The sequence below is a fragment of the Myotis brandtii genome, unplaced genomic scaffold, assembly GCF_000412655.1.
Source record: "Myotis brandtii unplaced genomic scaffold, ASM41265v1 scaffold506, whole genome shotgun sequence".
NCBI lineage: Eukaryota > Metazoa > Chordata > Mammalia > Chiroptera > Vespertilionidae > Myotis > Myotis brandtii.
In genome coordinates, this window is record NW_005369287.1 from 2,998,210 (window position 1) to 3,021,538 (window position 23,329).

The 23,329-nt window shown below is 47.3% G+C and overlaps 1 protein-coding gene across 1 annotated transcript in view; it reads right to left on the minus strand.

Moving 5' to 3' along the window:
* The window catches only part of TRIM71 (tripartite motif containing 71, E3 ubiquitin protein ligase), a 20,644-nt gene extending 5,721 nt beyond the window's left edge, over positions 1 to 14,923 (minus strand). The window contains exons 1-3 of the mRNA XM_014548382.1: positions 14,834 to 14,923; positions 9,139 to 9,306; positions 44 to 178 (exon numbers count right to left, since the gene is read on the minus strand). Coding sequence (XP_014403868.1) covers positions 44 to 178; positions 9,139 to 9,306; positions 14,834 to 14,923 — 393 coding nt within the window. The remainder of the gene's footprint in view (positions 1 to 43; positions 179 to 9,138; positions 9,307 to 14,833) is intronic.
* Between the last annotated feature and the right edge of the window lie 8,406 nt (positions 14,924 to 23,329).

Genomic DNA, 23,329 nt, shown 5'->3' on the forward strand with positions numbered 1-23,329 from the left:
GGGGGGTGGGGGTCGGGGGGAGGTGTTGCACTCTCCCCATTACCTTCCACAGCAGCTCGCACTCCCGCTCCTCCAGGGCCTTCTTATGTCTTGCAGTCACGGCCTTGACCTCCGACTGCACCACCTTGGCCTTCATCTCCACCTGCTCCGCCACGGTCTGGGCCTGCTCAATACTCAGCTGGAAAACCAGAAACAATTTGCATGGCATCAGAGGGACCTTCACACGCTTTCAACAAAACGTTTAAGTCTGCCCCCCCCCAACCCCCACCAGACCTGAAAAGCGAACACCCAGGGCCCCCCAGACCGCTTGCTCCACTTCCTTGGAAAGAAAAGCAGACACTTGGGGAGAGAATGGCATCTGTCTGACATGTAACTGAAGGAGTTGCTGGCAAGCGCTGGATGTCTTTGTAGGGGAAATGGCACCTACCCGGTGAATGTCAGGACTATTAAGAGCTACTCTGACACAGTGAAACCAGTGTAGCTGGGTCGCAGCCGAAAACTGGGAATACGGATCAGATGTGAAATGCACTACCCCGGGCACGCGAACAACTTCCTTCCCACAGACTGTCTGGCCTTCTTACTGCCCACCTGGGGGAAACCCTGAAGGCTGGGCCCATCCCGCACGGGAGGGTTATACAACAGGCTGCAAGCCAGCGGCGATCCATCACCTTCCTGTCATGTCATTTCCAGCCAGAACCAACCCCACGTGCATACTGGGAATATTGGTCACCTCAGAAACCGTGCCCTGTGGTTAGAGACCATCAACACCACCACCACCCCCACACCCTGTACCACCAGCTCTAGTAAATCAGCCAGTTTAATCAGACGTATTATTGTTCATAAAAAATTAATCCAGACAGAAGGCCTCGTGTTTTCATTAATATTACATGACACGTCTTCAAAAGGATTTCTCTGAGATACTGAGGTATTAAATCAGGGATTCTACTAGTAAACTGACTGCTGATGGTGCAGTAGTCTTAGAGCTGGCGTCCCAAACCAGGAGGGGCCTGGGGAAGCATAAAGAGTTTGGAGCCTGACCTGGGCTCAGGAATTGGTGACGGGTGACCAACCATCCTTGTACCCTGGACAGAGGAGTATCCAGAATACGGAACACATCAAAAAACTGGGGCAGTCCTGGGCAAACCAGGCTGGTGATCAACACAGGAGTCGGGTAACCAGGTTCAAATCCTGGCTCCAGGCCTTGAGACGAGTTCCTGGCCCCCAACCCTGGTAAAGGAGGACTGTGAGAAAAAAATGCACAGAATACATGGAAAGAGCTGACCACAACAGCTGGCAAGCAAAGATTCTTTCCTAGAACTTCCAGTAGGAGCATAGCGCATTCTTGCTGACACCCTGATTCTGGACTCCTAGCCTTTAGAACTGCGAGATAACACATTCCTATTGTTTAAGTCACCCAGGTGGTGGTAAATTGTTGAAGTAGCCCTAGGAAACTAACAAGTAGCCAACAAACGGAAGCAGATGAATTTGTCCAAATTTTCCCTTAAGATCAAAAACCAGAATGACCAACAAAGCAAGTGTGCATATAAGCAGATATAATGGGGTTTGGTAGATTTCAAATGTCGCAGGCTGTCAAGATTCATTCAGAAAAAGAGAAACCTCACGAGACATTGAAACAGAGATGATTTAAAGAATCGGGCTAACGAGGAATTGGAGCAGGGCTAGGACAAAGGGCATGCTGAGGATTAGAGATAGACAGTAACTGGGAGAAGTAGCCACCGACCCCTCTGGGGTTCCCAAGAATGACGAGAAGAAATTGGGGGTTTTCCCGTTCATTCTGGGAGCGGCAAAAGCAAGACATGGGAAGCAACTTCTGCAGCCAGGTTGAAAAAATGCCCCTGGTAACAACACGAAGTTAAAAGGAAGAAGCGAGTCCCTTCTTCCCACTTCCAGGTAGTGGCTGGAAGGGAGTGCTGCAGCCCCAGCGTCCCCTGGTGCAGGTGAGAAAGGGTGGGAGAGGAGAACTCAGTGACAGGCACACCCTGTTTTCAGGTGTGTTGGTTATTAATTAGCACAGACGTGTCCAACTCAATATCTGACACAACCAAGCCTGTGTCCATAATATCTCTTTTTTAAAAAATATGTTTTACTGATTTTAGAGAGAGGAAGGAAGAGGGAGAGATAGAAACATCAATGATGAGAGAGAATTATTGATCGGTTGCCTCCTGCACACTGGGGATGGAGCCCAAAAACTGGGCGTGTGCCCTGAAACAACCACTGAGCCATGCTAGTTGGACCATAATATTTCTTTTTTATTGATTTCAGAGAGGAAGGGAGCAGGAGAGATAGAAACATCAATGATGAAAAAGAAAAAAAGAAAGTAAAGGAAAAGAAAAGGAAACAACAATGATGAGAATCACTGATCAGCTGCCTCCTGCACGACCCCTACTGGGGATTGAGCCCCCCAACCCAGGCAACCGGGGCATGTGCCCTGACCAGGAATCGAACCGTAACCTCCTGGTTCATAGGTCAATGCTCAACCACTGAACCACACCAACTTAATGTTTCTTCAATGATCAGCAGAGGTGGCAAAATGCTTTCTATTTTCACCAATGTCATTCATTGTATACCAAACTGATTTCTATAAAAAAAAAATCACAAGATTTGAAAATAACAAGGCCAACACTCCTGTAGGGCAAGAAGTGGCTGGGAAAGCAACGACCACCCCCTTTGCGTGGGGGTGGGGTAGGGCGCTTATCATGTGACTCTACCCTGCTCCCTCAGGCCCTGCCAGATTCCTGCAAGCCAAGCCCTTGGGTTTGGAACTCCCATTCTCTAGCAAGAACCGTTTCTTCCATTTTTCAAGCAGGTGGAAGGGGAGAAAAGCTCTTACTACAATCTCAGTCACCCCCAAGCATGCAAGGATAACATCAATCCTAGGGTTGAGAGTCATAAAGGCCGTGTTGCAGACAAAATGGGTCTTTGCTTTCTAAATCGTGCACAAACCAGTCAAGCACTGCATTCCAAGATGCGCAGCCAGGACCTGCTGAACTCGTTCCCATTATCAAGAAAGCAGGGCCTCTGAAGGAGACAAGAGGCAGGTGGGTTGGGGAAGATGACAGTGGGGAAGGGGCTGGGTCAACTTTGAAAACAGAAACACACTTTGCAGTTAAAATTAAAACAAACAAAACAACCAACAAGCATGGGGCTTGAAGAAAAAAATATTATCTTCTAAATGTTAACACAGAGCCAATCAAACATCTGAAATTGAGGGTCTCCATCTCGGCTGGCGAATCAGTCAGTGCATGCCAGCTGACCACTTAGTACCGAGGAGTCTGAGGCCAGCTGTGGGTTTCCTAGGGCGGAGTGCAGAAAGCGATTAGTGATGTCCGCCGTGGAGAACAGTGGTGGCCTACTGGCTGGTATTTAAAGTGCACCGATAACCAGAAGATAAAAGTGCATAAAATCGCAGGCCACCATATCAGATAATGAAAAATACTCTACTGTACTCATATAATTGTAATCACATTTAAGAGCTTTGAAACTATGATTCATCTTAAAATTGTCAGTACATGGCTTAGTGGTTGGAGCGTCGGCCTGCAGACCAAAGGGTCCAGGGCTTGATTCCTGGTCAAGGGCATATACCTGGGTTGCAGGTTCGTTTCCCTACCCTGTTTGGTGTACATGCAGTGCATGTAGGAATTAACCAATTGATGTGTCTCTCTCACATTAATGTTTCTTCTCTCTCTTCCTCCCTCCCTTTCTCTTAAAAGAAAAAAATTATGGAAGAAATATCCTTAAGTGAGGATTAACAAACAAAAAAGTCAGCACAGTTTTTCCTTCATTAGTTATATATAAAATAAATGTGCATCTGACACCCAATGGCATCTTAAATGTGATAAAAGACATAAAACAATTAAAGAATCAAGGCTCTCTTATGTGGAGAGCAACCATATTCCTATCCTGCTTATGAATATCACCAGGTAATCAGTACACCTTATAAAACCCTCTAATTACACAGGTGACCAGAATGATGTGTATTTTTCAGGAAGAATCAAAATAATAGAAGGTTCTGCCCCGCCAGCATGGCTCAGTGGTTGAGCATCGACCTATGAACCAGAAGGTCACGGGTTCGATCCCGGTCAGGGCACATGCCCAGGTTGCAGTGTGGGACTTGCAGGAGGCAGCCAATTGCTGATTCTCTCTCGTCACTGATGTTTCTTTACCTCTCCCTTCCTTTCTGAAATCAATAATAAAAAAAAAAAATTTAAAAATAATAGGTTCTAAAAAGCAATAAAAATGATGAGATAACACGACAAACATCTTCCATGTTTTCTTTGATATGGGCAATTCTAGACTCTCGTCAGGGTAATTCTGTCTAGAATTAATCAAAGGATTTACTTCTGGGTGCTTTTTATAAATATAAAAAGCTAAGTTAACACTGGATTTTTTTTAAAAAAACACAGTCAATGGGAGAGATGTCTTTTTTATGTATACTCTTCCCACCCAGGAATGATTTATTAAAAGCTTACACAGAAATTAATCTTGAAAAGAAGCTGATGAGGACAGCAGGATGGGAGGAAAAGAAGGTGCTCAAGCCCTGGCCAGCTTGGCTCATTGGACAGAGCGTTGGCCTGTGGACTCAATGGTCCTGGGTTCGATTCCAGTCAAAGGCATGTGCCCGGGTTGCGGGCTCAATTCCTAGTGGGGGGCGTGCGGGAGGCAGCTGATCAATGATTCTCTCTCATCATTGATGTTTCTATCTCTCTCTCCCTCTCCTTTCCTCTCAAAAAACATATATATATATATTTTTTTAAAGAAGGTGCTCAAGACAAGATGAGGGAGGTTAATACACAAGCTGCTTACAGGGCATGACTGCTTATTTATTCCTAGAGGCCCGGTGCATGACATTCGTGCACTGGAGGGGGGAGGGGGTGTCCCTCAGCCTGGCCTGCACCCTTTTGCAGTGCGGGAGCCTTCGGGGGATGTCCGACTGACGGCTTAGGCCTGCTCCCCAGAGCCTAAGCCGCAGTTGGACATCCTTAGTGCTGCGGAGGCGGGCTGCTGTGTTCACCAGCAGTCAGCCAGGCTTGTGGCTAAGCAGCGCTCCCCCTGTGGGAGCACACTGACCACCAGGGGGCAGCTCCTGCATTGAGCGTCTACCCCCTGGTGGTCAGTGCGCATCCAAGCGACCTGTCCTTCCACTGTTCGGTCATTTGCATATTACCCTTTTATTATATAGGACAGGAGAGCAGCCAATATATATCTCAAGCCTTCTGGCCCCAACACAAACACATAAAAGAGGATCAGTGTGTGATTTGGGGTCCAGAAGTGACCTGAAAAAAAGGCAAAAAACACCTCTAGTGAGTGTATATTATCTTCCAACTACAGAGGGGAAACCAATAAGACAAATATCCTCTGGTTGAAGAAAGGGAACAGAGTTTCTGAAATGTTTTTCTAAACAAAAGCTGTTAAATGTAAATTAAAACAACCCCCCAAACTGTACTGAGCCCATACACATTGTAAAATATATTCCTGGGTTACTAATACTCATTTAAAGGTGGTGTAAACGCCCTAATCGATTTGGCTCAGTGGATAGAGCGTCGGACTGCGGACTGAAGGGCCCCGGGTTCGATTCCGATCAAGGGCATGTACCTTGGTTGCGGGCACATCCCCAGTGGGGGATGTGCAGGAGGCAGCTGATCAATGTCTCTCTCTCTCACTGATGTTTCTAACTCTCTATCCGTCTCCCTTCCTCTCTGTAAAAAAATCAATAAAATATATTATTTAAAAAAAAAAATAAATAAAGGTGGTGTAAAGTTGATATGGACTTAAATCTACTATCTGTCTACCTGCAGATGTGGCTGCCTAGTATCCTTTACTTTGAGATGTTAAATGCTCATTCATTTGCTCCAAAGGGAACTCCCTATCATAGTGCCCCCAGCCACTGTGGCCAAGGAGGAATGAAGGAAGACAGGCCAGTCAAGGGCCCTTCCCTGGGATTTTGTATATGGACTAGAGGTCCGGTGCACAAAATTCGTACCCTCTAGCAATCTGGAACTCCTCAGGCGATGTCCAACTGTCCGACTGCCGGTTTAGGCCCAATCCCACAGGGATCCCTGCAGATAGGGCCTAAACTGGCAGTTGGACATCCCTCTTGCAATCCAGGACCACTGGCTCCTAACTGCTCGCCTATCTGCCTGATTGCCCCTAGCCACTCTGCTCGCCTGTCTCATCGCCCCTAACCACTCTGCCTGCCTGCCTGATCGCCCTTAACCACTCGCTGGGGGGCGGGGCTGGCCGGGGCAAGGGGCCGTGGTCATTCTGGTCTCTGGTTCTTCTGCAGTTTCTGTCACTGGGCTTTTATTATATAGGATGTTCCAGCCTCCTCCACCGACCTCAAAAGGGAAGAGGATACCCACTCTTTCCCTGAGGGCGGCTTGCTGAACAGTGCAGGCCTGAAGCGATCGCCACTTAAGCCCACCTCTCTCTCCACACTACATGGACAAGCCCAGATCCAGTAGCAAGAATGAGGTTACCATGGAGAGAGGGACAGAGCTAAATGATTGACAGTGCTGGCACCAAGGTCTGCGTCCCTGGATACCTGAAGCCTGATCCATCCATATTCTTCTACCTGGTCACCTGAGACTATTCATTCCCTTTTAGTCAATGGCAACCAAGAGTCCTAATTAAGGCAGCATGGGAAATTTTTAAATTAGGTCATGGTGTATTCAAGTTCTTCAACCATGATTTTTCTTCATATTTGGGGGGTGCGTGTGGTGGTGGTGGGCTGCACATGCATAAGAAGGGGTTGGGGAGCTAGAGAGAGGATACCTGCTCACATGCTTCCCAAATGAGAAACTGTTAGTTTTGGATTCAAACTGCAATTCTATTCACCCTTAGTGTGCCTCTGGCAGGTTACTTGAGGTTAATTTCTTTGGAGCAAAGTGTTATCTTTGCAAAATGGAAAGAATGACACTCACACCATAAAAGCACTACTATGTATGCATAAAGCACCTATTTCAGTGCCTGGAACAAAGCAGGGGCTCAGTAAACAGGTTTGGTAGTCCTCACTGAAGAAAAGGGAAGGCCGATTGGTTAAGATCTGGTTGCTTGGGCAAAGCAATTAATTTTGTTCCTCCATTTCCATTATTTGTAATAGAAAAAAAAATGTTTCCTTGATCTACTTTTGGGGATAGTTTAAATTAGTTCACGAGAGAGTAGGCATTCTCAGCATAGTTGTGGCAGCTTTCCACCATGGCAAGCTGGAGTGTCCGCAGGGGACCTTAGTCTATTAGGATGATCAAAGAAATGATAAAAGACAAACAGGAGATAAGGGACAAAATTAATCCAAAAGTCTAGATTAACATTGCATCTGTACAACCTAAAACAATTATGCTTAGACATTAAGCTCAGTTCTCATTTTTGTGCAAAATGGTGTAATATCTGTTACTCTTGCTTTAACATGGAGTGACCATGTTTATTTTTTTTAATGTATATATATTTATTGATTGGTTTCAGAGAGGGAGAGAGAGAGATAGAAACATCAACAATGAGAGAGAATCATCAATCGGCTGTTTCCTGCACACCCTCTTACTGGGGATTGAGCCTGCAACCTGGGAATGTGCCCTGAAGGGGAATCAAACGGGCAACCTTTTGGTGCACAAAGGCAAGGCACCCAACGGAGCCACACCAGCAAGGGTGACATCAGTGGTTCTTTAAACTCCCCAGGTGACGGTGTCTTAGAAAGAAGCCTGCAGGGCAAGCACTGGACAAGGTCCTAACTGTAGTGGCATAAAAAAAATGGAAACCACAAACCACTTCATTCACAGGGCCACAGCCATTAAGATAGAATAGAAATAAAACAGAGTATGTACCAGTGAGGATGCTCACAGGTGAGATGTAACAGCAACCACGGGACAGAGACACTCTGAAGGCATAATAAGAATACGACAGAGTAAATCATTCCGGAAACAGACTCTCAAACCTTCCATTTTAGGACGTGGATATCAGACAACTTGACTCATCAGAAAGATAACTTCAACATCACGCACAGGAAAGTGACAGCTGTGGAGAAATATATTAAAATCTAAACCATCTTCCCTAGAGCACACGGTCAGTTCTTCAACCACTTTCCTAAAATATACTTTTGCTCTATCCACTGAGCCAAACCAATTAGGGCTAAAAGATGCTTTTTTAACAATTCACTTATTCAAATACTCTAGAAACAGTGGTTGGCAAACTGCGGCTCGCTGGCCCCTTGAGTGTGGCTCTTCCACAAAATACCGATTTCTGTGTATGGGCCACGAAGTTTCAATCGTAGTGTACATGCGCGCCCGCACATGGTATTTTGTGGAAGAGCCACACTCAAGGGGCCAAAGAGCCGCATGTGGCTCGCGAGCCGCAGTTTGCCGACCACTGCTCTAGAATGTAAGTAACAATCGCTTCCTATTCTATTTCTGCTCAAGGATTAGCAGTGTTCCTTGATTTTTCCAGCTTAGCCTACAAAACAAAGACTAACACATCTCATGGTGTTTTCGTGTTCCTAAAACCTGGATCAGGCAAGGAGATTCAAAATCGTGCAGGCACACAATATTACCTGGCTGCGTGAGAGAACGGTGCTATGCCCCAAAGTTACGTGTGTCCCCAACCCCAAAGAGATAGAAATTAAACAGAAACAAGAGTCAAAATGACCGGGATGTGACTTGATCACCCAGGGAAGAAGTTTTGAGACTCTGAACCTTATGGGAAAGTGCCCATACTCGCTTCTTTCTCACCTATAAATAAATAAATCTGAATAGCAAAGGTCTCTATCTGAAAAGCATCAAGCTCCCAGGCCTTCTGTGTAGTCCACCTGGAATTGGGGAGGGGCTGGATGGGAAACAGACAGATGAGGTGATAGGGGCCCAGGCTACGTGTATGGAACAAGCCTAGACCAGCCATTAACTTTGGCCACATCCTAATCTGCACAAGACTTCAAGGTGGTCCCCACCCCGGTGCCCCAGCCCCAGGGATTATTGCTGCATGGATATCACATGAGCTCACTTGGGTCATTGTTCCACCAAGGCCCCCACACACTGGCGTCTGCCCAGTAATCTACACACGCCATCTGAAAGGTAGTGGGAAAGGTTTCATGCACAAGGAAGTAGGTGAAGGGTGGGTGGGGAAGGAAGGACTGACCTGGATCGCCTGGCGGCCCTGCTGGGCGTCAGCCAGCAGCTGGATGGTGAGTGCCCGGGAGTCCTGCAGTGCCTCCTGGAGGTAGATGAAGCTGTGGCCCCCGTGCCGGCCCATTGTACACTCACGACAGATGGGCACCGAGCAAGTGTCACAGTACAGGTGCAGCACCTGGAGACCAGAGAGGGGACAGGCATGAATGAGAGCCGCAGGCCTGGGGACAGAAAGGACAGCAACAGGGGCTCTGGCTCCCAGGCTCCCAGCCTCTCCCCTCCCAATAACCTCGCACACACCCTACAAGGGCAGGGAGCAGTGTAGTCAACTGTGAGCCCAACTTGCTCTTCTCCCCACCCCGCCCGGTCAAAAGAAAGACAACCATCATTCCACTCCAGTTTCATTCAGAAACATAACTGAGACACTTCACAGGCCATAATATTTCCCTGTATCTTAGATTTAATTACCCAGAAATATTCGAAGACGATGTTTTCCTGATCTGAGATTGGTAGTCCAAAAGAAAGCACACACCAGAAATTTTCTCTCGCCACCCCTGCCCCTGGGCATGTGAAGCAAGGTTAGGCCAATATCCATCAGCCTCACACCACAGGTTGCTGGTTCCCCAGGCACTCAAGCAAGCTAAGGGCTTAAGCTCCTGGAAGGAAGGCAAAAAGCTAGTGGGGTAAGGTCAGCCAGCTTCTTGTCTTTCTTCTTCCTGCCAAGTTGTCCCAAGGAGTTGACCCGGGGAGGCAGCCCATGCTGAGAGAGCCGATGTTCTGTTATTTCCCTGGGGCCCAGCATGCTGGGAGGGAGGGAGAGGAAGGGCTGGCACCACCTCCACCTGCTGATAAATGAGGAGCTCTCAAGAGCGACAGCTCTTTGGCTCAGAAACTGGGCCAGTCTCGTATCCCTCCACAGAGCAGGGCACTTAGCACCACTCTCTGTAAATGTTTGCTGGATTGCTTTCAAGAGCAGAGCTTAAATTTGCCTCTGGTATACTTGGGTGTGAGGCAAAGCCAGCCAACATGCAACAGGAGGCAGGGGAGTGGTGTCCAAGGGGGTTCTCTCACATACACAGTGCACCATGCACTTCATCTCCAGGTGAACACAAGAGGTTGTGAGGTGCTTAAGGCCACACAGCTAGCAAGGGCAGAGCAAGGAGGCCAACCTAAGACTAATTCTTTTTTTTTTTTAATTGAATTAATTGCAGTGACACGGGTTACCAAAATTATACAGGTTTCAGGTGCACAATTGTACAACACGCCATCTGTACACTGTACTACTGTGTGTGACCGGAGACTCCTAAAGAGTTGCTTCCAACCCACGCCTGGTACTGGCCTCCTCATGCAGAGCCCACAGCACCTTGCTAGGTCTCCTGGAGGTCAAAGGGGTTCCAGAGCTCATCCAGGCTGAGAAGCAGAGACAGGGAGACAGAGAGACAGAGATAAGGAGGGAGAAAGGGTTAGTGGGAGCCCTGAGGCAAACAGTGAGAATGCTGTTTCTCTCCTTTTCCAGATCCGTGCATTAACCCATCAAGTCTTGGCATGAAGCATACTCACTAGGAAAGGATCTCCCAAGCGCTCAGCCCAGTCAACAGGCCTGCTCCCCTCTGGGCTGGAGGCAAAGATTTAGGGTATTCCGTTCCTACTTTTAAGAAATGGCTCTGACGTGGCATGTTTTATGGAGTCTATATCACAGGAGGGAGAACGTGGTCAGGTTCATAGTCTTCTACCGTTTTTGCCATCCAGCGAGATGCCGTTCAGGAGCCATGGTAGACTGAAAACCAAGTGTTGGCAACTGGCCTTCTTCGAGACCAATCACTCTCAAAAGCAGGTCCGCCACGTGGAGATGAACTCATCTTTCTAATCTGGTAAACCCAAAATTCTCTATCTCACCTTAAATACTAACCACAAGACCTGACACTGGATGCATTTGGGGGAAATTCCTGGGGTCTTTTTCTTTTTTTTCTTTTTAATGATGTGATGCTAAAGCAATTCGCCCACAGGTTTCAGCCACTTTGCTTCCCCTTTGCTCCCTCCATTTGTCGTGGGAAGAAAGGAATCACCCCGATGCTAATGGCAAGTGTAAAAAACCTCCCATCAGAAGGTTCCTTTTAAATTAGAATGAGGCATGCTGGCCAGCCTTCTGTCTCCTGCCCACAGTTAAGCAATCTTCTCTACCTCTTCTCAGGACCAGCCTGTTGTCCGACAGCTGTGTGGGAGACAGCTCATCTATCTGCACAGGCAGTTAGTTAGCTGAGTGACAAAGAACCTTAGGCTGTTCACCTGAGCCTGGCACTACCTGGTCATGGGACAAGCTAGCCAGTCTGACTAGGTACCTCAGGAGACCTCTTCTACCCCAGAAACCCCAAGAACCCTGTCTCTAGGATCTCAACCTCAGAAACCAAGAGGCTTGGAAATAATAACTCTGGGCCAAAGCAGGAAGCCAGGCTCCTCCAGGGGCCAGTTGTGCAACTGCCAGGAATTAAGGGGATTTTTCTGGGTTTTAGAGGTTTGTGAAAATTGGAACCTGGTGAATCCGACAAGTGAGAGGCGTCGAAGAATTCTGCAGGTGAAGTGGCCAGAAAAGAAATCCTGGCCAGAGGGTGGAAGGAGCAGAATGCCCGAAGCCCCTGGCACCAGGCCCCTCACATGTGCAGGCTGGAACCCCCAAAATGGACAAAGGGGGTCCCGGGTCCCTGGATGCAATCCCACCTGGCATCATTTCACACGAGATGGATGCAGCTCTAGGCCATGCTGGGGCTGGGCATGGGGAGCACCCAGCCAGTTGGTCAGAAAAAGCTGTGGGTGAGTAGAACCATAGCCGCATGGTGCTTGTAATTAATAAATCACTGACTTTAAGAACAACAACAACACATATTGTCCCCAAATACTGAAAATGTGATCCATTATATAAACTCTCTAATAAAAAGTTGGGAGTAGAACTTTGGGGAAGATTTCGCACTCCGTTTAGAAGCTCCGCATCTCGTCTGCTTGAAATTTCTAAGGTCGAAAACCCACCATTTCAGAGCCTGTGAAACACGATCCATAGGTAAGGATGTGTACATGGGTGCAATTCTCTGAATCAGCTGCAAGATATTTTAACAGAGCAAACTGGGCAACCCACGTCTTCCAAAGAAAGGGCTGTGTGGAGGGTCCAAGGCCAGATATGTAGCAGAGGCCATGAACTATGGCTCCAGGAAGGGGGGCGGGGAGCAGGCCTCTGGTGGGAGGAATTCCAGGGCCTGGGGCTGCCTGTTTGGGGCTTCCCGGGCAGATGCACAGACACGCCCCCACCCCCACCTCCTCCCGCCCCTGCATGGCGACAATCTGGCTGCCCCAGCTGAATGGAGCAGGCTCGACCTCTGACCTGGCAAGTGACCACCCTCTTCCCTGCCCCCAGCTTCCAGGAGGCCCCACCCACTGCCTTCCTCTCCCAAAATTTCTAAAATACCAGGCAGAGACAAAGACCTAGGAATGTGGGCCCTGCAGGAGAGGAAGGGGGAGGTTAAAGAAAAAATAAATAAATAAAAATACCAAGTAGGCAGGTTTACCTTAGCCAGAGCTTAAATAAAGTGCTTTGTTAACGAATAAGACTGTGTGTGTGTGTGTGCGCGCGTGCGCTTTACACAACCTACTTTTTCTAATACCTGCGATCCACAACAAGGAATTCGTCCACACCGCACATCTGTAAGAACGAGCTTCTAGTTTCAAACACAACTGCCCCCATCAGTGAAGAACGCAAGCGCAAAGGACGGACGGGCCTCTCGTAGGCAAAATACCCCACAAATGAAATACAATATATGGACCGCTGTGTTAAAGTTATCTCTGAGATTTTTTTCCCCTAACATCGCTTAAAATGACTGGGGACGACATCTGGCCTCCCACAAACTCCGGCTCAGACAGAAAGAGGTCCCCACCCACCCAAAAGGGCTTCTTCTTAAGTTTCCCACGATAGAAACGAAGTGAATGAAGAATGACTGGTGACAACTAGAAGCCTTATCAGTGTGTGCCACTGGGCAGGCTCTCCTCTTTAAAAGTGGGTAAGCCAAGTTCAAGGAGTGAAGTCCAGCCACAAAGCTAAGTCCATTCAATAACATCAAAACCAAGCTTTACTTGATTTATGGAACGTACACTGAATACTGAGTCCACACCCGAGGCAGGGGCTCCTCCTGTCTCCCTGGCCGCGTGCTGCTGCTGTGCCCCGCGCCCCCCTCCCCCCATTACCCGTAGAAAGAGGGGGAAAAATAAATCTGGACCCTTTTCCAAGCACAATCACCACCAGCTCAAAATAGCAGAGCTGGGCTGAGGACAAATTATTTCTTGTGTGGGGAAGGGGAGTGCCTGAAAAAATTTAGATAGGGAACTCCCTGTGTTTTTAACACACAAAGACATGTAAGTGCAAATAGTTTTAAATCTCCCAATTTACATAATCATCCAAAATATGCTATATTCTACACATTCGAATTTTTAGAAGACAAACAGTCGACTTTTTTTTTTTCCTTCACTTAACCATATTAAACTTGGAGAGTGTCCTGGGTCAAGCTGCCTGCCTTAAGAATGGCTGCATGATATGTCATCTGTGAATGTAACCATAATTTATTTAATTGCTCATTAGTACCTATGGACAGGAGCAAGTCCCAATTTTTTTTTTTTGAAAAAAAAAATCACAAGCAATGCTGCAGGGACTATCCCTGTTCGTTATACAACCCAAAATTTTCAACTTGGCAATATTTCCCACTGCTACGTCACTTGATGTGTCGGGGGAAACATCTACTTGTCAAGTGTGGTTAGTAAGGATTCTCGAATTTAATAACTTCAAGCCAGCTCAACCTCCCTCCATGGGAACACAGGTTAGCAAGTGCCTGTTCCTGTTCCCAACAAGACCCAAAGTACACAAAAAGCCAGCAGGGGGACGCCAGGTGAGACGGCCAATGATGGGTCTGGGGGGCAAAGGAACCGCTCAGAAGAGGAGCGGCAGAAAGGCAGGCCTGGTTGTTTTGCATCCTCAAACCTGAAGACTGTATGCTATTGGACAGCAAAACCTGAAAATGATTTTATGATTTTTACCACTGACAGTGAGCTCTCTGAAGCAACGCTAATACTCACTATTTTGTGGTGTTGTTACTAATAGATGCATGTACAGATGTGCCTCAAAACTTCTAGAATCAGACATCTCGAAGCACATCCGATCCCAAGGGCACATATGACTACCTGCCTGGCCAGCTAGCTAAGTAAAATTCGTTACCAGGCCTCACCAAGCAACAGAAAGAATCGAGAGTACCTGGTGGTGCCCAAGCCGGTTTTGCTCAGTGGATAGAGCGTCAGCCCACAGACTGAAGGGTCCTGGGCTCGATTCCGGTCAAGGACATGTAAACTGGTTGCAGGCTCGACCCTACTCAAGGAGCTGCAGTTAGTTTAACTGGACAAGAGAAACCCACCAAGTGAGCAAAGGGCAGAGGTGGAGGTGGAGAGGGGCAGGGGGATTTGGGCAGAAAACAGAGCCTTTGTGAAGCCATAAGAAACATCTAATTTTTAAAGTATAAATACCGTGTCATACAGAGCTACGTGTCTAGCTCATTCCATTTTACTGGCACTGAAAGAGCCTTGTTGGGCCCGCATCTGCTTCCTTCCCTGCCTTTCACCGCTGCTGACAAACAAGTTCACTATCCAGGCCCCCAGCGCCTGCCTCTGGGGAAGCCAACCTGCAGCAGCTCCCTCACTCCAGTGATTCTGATCTTCAGGCTGGAGCCTCTTATCTCTGCCCCACCATACGCAGCCCGAGGCCCTTGCATGGCCCGTGCCTACCAAGGCCAGCAGGGTTTGCTGCACACAGCCTGGAGTCTCACTCACATTTTTGTTGATGTTGTTGTTAATCCTCACCTGAGGATATTTTTCCATTGATTTTTTTTAAGAGTGGAAGGGAAGGGGGACAGAGAGAGAAGCACCGATGTGAGAGAGACACATCGGATTGGTTGCCTCCTGCAGTGCCACCGACTGGGAATGGGAACTGAGATCTTTCGGAGGGCTGTCCAAAGCTCCAACCACCGAGCCAAACCGGCCAGGGCTCACTCACATTTCTTGAAGGCGCTAACAGTGGCCCACAGTGGCCAAGAGACACACATGCACTCGGGGTTTCCTGCAACTGATCCCAGTTATGACGCCATTGAGTGGCACGTGGAACATGCCAGAATTGTGTTTTGGATTACTGCCTACCGAACGTTACTTTTTAGCAAATGAACTTATTTCCTTAAATAAAACTGGGGGTTTAAAACATTCTTCCAGTTTAGAAATTAAAATTTTCCACACCAGAAAGGCAGGTTGGTATACCCACACAAAAAACTATTTTTCAGCAACGAAAATGAATTCACGGACTGGTGAAATCATGCAGAAAAAATCTCAAAGGCATATGCTTGGTGGGAAAAGCCAGAATAAAAAATAACAGACTGCATAATTCCATTTATATGAAGGCAAAACTAATCAGAGGTGGGGGGGGGGGGGGGGGTGGCAGGTAAAAACAGGAGTGACTGGAGGGCACTCAAAGGAACTGTTCTGGTGTGATGGAAATGTCCTAATATCTTGATGAGTACACAGATTTATATATAATTGTCAAGACTCAAATTGCAAATTTACAATCTATTTTTTTTGTAATTTCTTTTTTAATTGTATCTTTAAAAAAGGGTGACAGAGCCCTGGCCAGGTAAGCTCAATTGGTTGGAGTGTTGTGCCATACACCAAAAGGTTGCGGGTTCAATTCCCAGTCAGGGCACATACCCAGATTACAGGTTCAATCCCTAGTGAAGGCCCACACAGGAATCAATGCCAGTTTCTCTTCCTCTCTCTCTCTCTCAATCAATTTAAAAACGTACCTTCAGGTGAGGATTTTTAAAAAATTGTAGAAAGGGGGGAGGGAGGGGAGGACCTACTGTTGATGGGGTGAAGTTTGGAGCCTAGCCTTAGCACGGCACTCTTCCTAGCTAAAGACCTAATAAATACTCGTTGAGCCCATAAATGAGCTACTCCAATGGCCAGATGTAATTTACTTCAAATAGGTTGCTACCATTCTTCCCACAATGCTCCCATTAGGTAGTATTTCTCCTTTGCCCTCCACTGTAAATATTATCTTAAGTTCTATCTCACAAGAGGCAGGTCTCGGACCAACTCCCTGGAGGTTTTGGGGAGGGGAAAAATTAGAGCCCTGAGTCCGATTTACAGCACTGCGGGCGGCCGGCGGTCATACAAAGCCGTATGAAATCATTAGTGTCCCAGCTGCCGCCCCTGCATGCATCTGACCTCTGATGTACTAATGAGGGGCCCATGCAGCTTCCAGCAGCAAATAAAATTGAGATTTGTTCCAACACTGAGCTCACTGCCCACGGAAATTATAGATTTTTAAACAGTACCCGAAAAGATAGATTTTTGACACAGATACATAGTTTTCCTGTTGCCTCTGAGGTCACGAAAGCAAGGCATAGGTTTAATCTGTTCTGTTCTGGACAAGCGTCGGTGGTGCTGGGAGGCTGCTTAAAAAAAAAAAAAAAATGGCGAGACTCTGTAGGTGGCCGTGTAACTCAGTCCTCACTCACCTCTTAAACAGTGGGCAACATTGTGCACCTGAAACCTTTTCACTCTCGAAACTAGCAAAAGGGGTTTCAATTGCCTGTGTGGGGGCGATGATGTGCACAGGTGGATTTAAGCAAGGGAAGGCACTCACACCTGGGGAAAACTGTCTTGAGAAGGAAGCAGAAATAAAAGACACTGATAAGAAGAATAACAAAAAAAAATGTTTTAAATATCTTTTTATTAATTTCAGAGAGGAAGGGGGAGAGAGAGACAGAAACATCAATGATGAGAGACATCATTGATCAGTTACCTCCCCCGCAGCCCATCCCCCACTGGGAATCAAGCCCAAAACCTGGACATATACCCTGACTGGGAATCGAACAGTGACCTCCTGGTTCCTAGATCCATGCTCAGCCCCTGAGCCACGCCAGCAGGGCACACAACCCCCCCAAAAAAATGCTTTAAAAACATTTCTAGCCGTGTTTTCTCTCTCCAACGTAATACAATAAAAATTTTCTTTTCTCTCCCCATCCCAGCAAGTTCCACTCTCAAGCAGCGGATCTTCCATGTTAGCAGTTGCCCTCTGCCTTGGGCAAGAAGGGTCCCGTTCTGGCCTTCCAGGTGGCCCAAGTTTACATACACTGTCACATCCGTTGACAATTTTAAGAGCAGGTTACCTTCCCAAGCGCTGCCTGCAAATCAAGAGGTTAACCAAGTATTTATTGCTGTAGAAATCTTGTTCACAGGCAGGACTTATTTAAACTGGGAAGGGGACCAATCAAGGAAGCCGTCGATGGCCTCTGTGAATTCTCAAGGCCACTAAGTGCCCACTCCTCGGCAGGGGGCTGGGGCACGGGCAGTGTGCGCCTGTGAAGCCTGGGGATTTGTGGCCAAGCCCCAGCACTCCTCACAACTGCCCCCGTCGAGGAGCGCATTCAACATAGAGAACAGACACACTCCTGACAGCACCTCCTCTTTCCCAAGGAAATCAGCAGAGCCTTTTCAACAAGTTTCCTCTGCTGAGTAAAAGGCAAAATGAGCAAGAGCAGAGGGGGCTCCAAGCAAATCTCTAGGGCAACAGCTGGGAGCAAAAAGGAAAGGCCTTGGTCTTATCAAGACATGGATTTCTTTTTTAAAACCCTTTTCAAGCCAATGGTTTGTTAGGCAATTAGTTTAAAATTATCACATTCCTCTACTCCAACAATAGGAAACCTAATTCCACACACCCCCACCCCCCACCCACAAATGCCAAAGGGACACCGCCGGCCAGAGTCACTGAGTCAGACTCGGAGACTAGCTTTTAAAGAGTCACCTGTCACCCTCCCTGGGAGTCACCGGAGGAACAGGAGCCCCGTGACTGTTCCACGAAGGGGGCAGTTAACAGGGTGGGTCTTCCTCGCCCCACCCCAGAGAAAAATGCAAACTGGAGAGAATCAGACCTAGCAGAGACCTAGGGTCCTAGGTAGGGTGCGGATAGTAGGGCAACAAGACACTAATACTAAGCAAGACATCTCAGATTAAGCACAATTAGCAGTTTTTTAAAGCCCCCCCACTTTTTTTTTTTTTTTAAAGAAGGGTGTGGGAAACAGAAACCAAACTCAACAAAGGGTGGGACAAGACGCCTAGGCAAACCAGTAGAAACTGGTCCAGCCGAGAAAAGAACTGGGTGGTAGAAAAGCCGCATTCCAATCTTAAGTGATGTGACCTGGGGAGGAAGGGCTCAACCTGTTCTGGAATCACAAGGGACAAACCGGGATAAACCCACCAACTGCAAAGGATCAATTCAGCTGCCAAACCAGACAATCAGGAACTGTCTCGGGGCCCAGCTAAAGCCTGAAACGAAGCCCCAGTCCCTGGGAGTTCGCCCATCCCTCTTCCCACAAGTGCAACACAGCTCTTAACAGCTGTGGTCTTAGAAAGGAGCACTAATTACAGCCGGATCTGGCAAGGAGTCAGGGAACCCCCACACCCAGGCCAGCGGGATCTCAGGCAAAGAAAAATGCCAACTAACTAGTAATAAGATACGACCCGAAAAACAAAGGTCGACGTTTGGGGACACGGCAGACAAAAGCATGGGAGTCGCATGCCTCTTTAAGAAGCCTGCGTTCCCCCGGACCATTCATCAGACATGGTTTATTTATTCCCTCTAATAAGAAAACGATGGTGATGAGAAGTAATCATTTCCAACTCTCAGATATGGAGCTTTCTCAGAAATCCCACTTCGTTCCAACAAATGAAAAAGCGAGGCATCTCTTCATACTGTACATCAGAACTCAATGGGCGGCCTGCTGACCCTGCCTCGGCAGGTAATGAAATCAGGACCACCCCCCCACCGACTCCCATCTTCTACAGAGCTTCATCAGCACCCAAGCAGATACTCAAGGATCAACTCAAAAAGATAAGAGAAGCCAAACTTGATAGGGGTAGAAAAAAAAATCACATTATACAGTCACGTCATCTAAAGTTTCAGGAGGAAAATAAAGGTGATCAGGTCTCTCTCTCTGCTTGGTCCTAAAATTCCACACTTGCTTCATCTGGTCCTGGGTTGATTTAATTTAAAAAAAAAAAAAAAGTCACCCTTCCTTTGGCTAGCACCTAAACCAGGAAAAAGCTACAAGTCAGGAGAAATAGAAATATTTGACTGTGACAAAGCCTCAAATAAGGTGGGTTTTGAAATTCTGGCCTCATGTGGCTTGCTTTTTATTTTTTATTTTTTGTCCTTCTGCAACATTGATCCCACTGCACCTTAAACTCAAAGGGCCTTCCTCCAAGAGGCGCTGGCTGGCCTGGCCACTTTTTGGTCAGCTGTGGGGAGCCACCTGGCTCTCCCCACAGTTCCCTCCTGGGTGGTCAACTTCATGCTGTAGCTTCAGCTCTTATACTCAGCCTGCACACCGTGTCTCCAAGGCCACAACATCCTTATCAAGTGTGCTGTGTTGACTGCTAGCTATTCTTTTTTCTTCTCCTTCTTTTTAAAAAACTATTTACACTGGATTTAAGGCTCTGAGCAAAGGGCCTTGAGCGATTAAAAAACAACTCAAGACGTTTCTGGTCTTGGTTGATCAGACTGGGGAGGTGCAGTCGGCTTGGGGCCGTCAGGGGGTAATTATTGACAGCACCCTTGTTCACTCTCAAATATGGCAGTTTTAGAAACCTGCTGGAGAGGATCGGTAAGACAAATGGGGAATTAACCAAAATACACGAGGGCAGAAGCAGACAGGAAAATCTGCCCTCCAGAAAATATAGAACTTCCTGCAATTTACCGTGGTCACCAAGCCCGGGGATGGGCAGGTGTCTTCTAAGACTGGAATAAAAAAGGAAATAAGGTAGAAAGAAGACTTACAAATCCAAGTAAAAGGAATGACTTTGAGCCCAAGTGTAGGAGAAGAATCTGGAGCCGGACTAGAGGGAATTTCGCTGGAAGCTCATGGGCCAGGCGGGAAATGGAGAAGCCAGGGGAAAGCCCCTGAGCAGGGGCATAAATATGGTACCTGGGTGGTGTTGAGAGGACAGAGATTACAGTGACTGTTCCAGCCGTCTAGACGCAGAAAGAGACCAAGCACAGCCTTGTGTTGAGGAGTTGAAAAATCTGTGCTTGAAACAGCGATGTGGGCCACTTCCTTCCCCCGCTTGTTTGGGTACGTGGGCTGAGCTCTGTGTCTACTCTTGAAACGGGGATAATACAGTTCATCTCCTAGTGCAGTGATGGCGAACCTTTTGAGCTCGGCGTGTCAGCACTTTGAAAAACCCTAACTTAACTCTGGTGCCGTGTCACATATAGAAGTTTTTTGATATTTGCAACCATAGTAAAACAAAGGCTTATATTTTTGATATTTATTTTATATATTTAAATGCCATTTAACAAGAAAAAAAATCAACCAAAAAAATGAGTTCGCGTGTCACCTCTGACACGCGTGTCATAGGTTCGCCATCACTGTCCTAGTGGGTGGTGGTGAAGAATTCTTAAGTGTAGGAAATCCAAAGGTTGGCCAGTTGTAACAGAAAGTAGAGGGGTGGTGGCCTGCCCAAGGGTTCCGGCGTGGTGAGTGGAGGGCAACTTAAATCAAACTCCAGGACATGTTTACAGGCTGGGTGCCAGGCAGGTGTGACAACGGCTGTAAAGCCACTCCAGCTGCCTCTGGACCAGCGTTCTCTGGGGCTATGTGCCCACTGAAAAGAATGTCGAGGGAGTCCATACAGAGCGGGAAAGTGTACTGGATGACAACCTCTGCCCTGTAGTCTCCAACTTCCTGTGGGGCCACAGTGCCTCTGCCCCTCCAACTCATGACCAGTCAGATCAGCCTCTTTTAGCCTCCACCACCAACAAATGTCACTATATTTTTAACAGGATTGCCCAATACACACATCGCACCATGCTTGGCCCTAAGCCCTTGCCCTCAAAGAGGATACAGTCCAATAGGCGGGATCACCGAAGGGCGGCCATTTCAGGATTGGGGGAAGAAAATCAGAAAGCACTGGGCCTGAGATGTTCATCTCAGCAGCCTTCCTGGAGGAAGAGAAGTCTGAGTGCAGGACGAAAGTATAAATAGGAATAGGTGAGAGGAAAGGTCGGATGTACCGTGGCTCAGATGGGACAGTCCCCCTGATGCTCAGCATCCCTTCCCTCCCCTGTTAAATCATGTGTCCCTCTGAGCTCACCCTTCTTCCTCTCTCCCCCTTAGCCAGAACCTTTGCACCTTTGCTTGTGTTCCCCCAACCACCATCCCTGAACCTTGTTTTTCTGGGACAAGGGTCCCAGGTTTGATTCCGGTCAAGGGCACATGCCCAGGTTGCAGGCTCAATCCCCAGTAAGGGGTGTGCAGGAGGCAGCCAATCAGTGATTCTCTCTCATCATTGATGTTTCTATCTCTCTCCCCTCTCCTTCCTCTCTGAAATCAATAAAAACCAAAAAAACAAAACAAACAAACAAACAAAAAACACCCCAAAAATGTGTGGTCTGTTCCCCTTCCCTTGAATCTGGACTGATTTTACAGCTTGCCTTGCCTAGTCAAATATGATAAAAGCTATTCCAGTAACAAATAGGACAAAAGACTCTCTCAGGGCTGAGTCCTGTCTACCTACAGAATCATGAGAAAAACATCTTATTTATTTTATCTACTTAAAAAAGATAAAACAGCTTTTCGCAGTATAGGAGCTGGGGGCTAGGTTTTCCTCAGGCAGATAATGCTGACTAACCCTTTCCTCTTTCAGTAAGGTGTAGGATATTCAAGGTTCTTCCTAGCTCTGCTGGCCATGTCTAATTCCATCAAAACTTGATTCCTGGCCCCTAGCCAGTTTGGCTCAAGTGGATAGAGCGTCGGCATGCGGACTGAAGTGTCCCCGGTTCGATTCCAGACAAGGGCACATGCCCAGCTTGTGGGCTCGATCCTCAGAAGGAGGCGTGCAGGAGGCAGCCAATGACTCTCATCACTGATGTTTCTCTCTCTCCCCCTGCCTCTCTAAAATAAATAAAAATAAAAAGTAAGCCCTAACCAGTTTGGCTCAGTGGATAGAGCGTCGGCCTGCAGACTGAAAGGTCCCAGGTTCAATTCCAGTCAAGGGCACATGCCCAGCTTGTGGGCGCGATCCTCAGAAGGAGGCGTGCAGGAGGCAGCCAATGACTCTCATCACTGATGTTTCTCTCTCATCGGTGTTTCTAACTCTTTATCTCTCTCCCTTCCTCTCTGTAAAAAATCAATAATATATATTTTTTAAAAAACTTAAAAAAATAAAATGAAAATGAAAAAAAGAAAGTTGATTCATGAATTCAATTCCAGAGCCTTGGTCAGGCAGCAGCCACGGAGGGAAAGCCAGAGGAAAATTCAGATTCCCAAACTCCAGGAGCTGATGTCAACCTCTCAAAGAGCCAAAACAGCCCACGAAGCATGCGTGGAAGCATCCTTTCCGTGCCTGAGACTGTATCTATCAACCAGATGGTTCTCCAGAAATAACCACCCATGGAATGTGGTGGAAAACAAAACCATTAAATGGGAAGGGGAGAGTGTAAATCCCCAGTAAGCTTCTAAGGGGGGGCCAACCCTAAGAGGTCTGTCTTTCCACGGGGATCTCCCCTAAGCCACTGTCTCTCCCACACTTTGGACAAACCAAAGTCCAGATGGGACACGTCCGTGGTCCAGAGCTCTAATCTCTTTAATCACAACCGGCCCAATGTGATCTCAGGAAATGCTTCAACCTCCATGTTTTCTCAGGAAAAAGAAAGGGCGTCCCTTTTCTCCAGTAAACAAGAACCTTTACAAGTGACAGGATATTATCTCTCTATGTTCAAGCCACCCAGCTAGGAATGAGGCACTTCCTTGAAAGGACCGATGATTTATGGCACCGTGTTTAAGATGGGAAGCAAACTAAATGTCCATCAATAGGGGGCTGGCTAAATAACTGTTGAATAGATTGATTACTGGGTACCCCAGAAAAGAATGAGTTGCTCTGGACCTGTGGAATGATCTACAAAATGATTATGGAAAAAGCAAGGAGTAATGTACGTAGAATGCTACTGTTTGTATAAAAGGGAAAAAAAATAGGTACAAGTATTTCTTGCTAACCAAATCTGTAAGAGGAATACCTGGGTGTGGCTTGGATATCCTAGAATACTACTGTGTACTTTTCACACCCAACTGGGA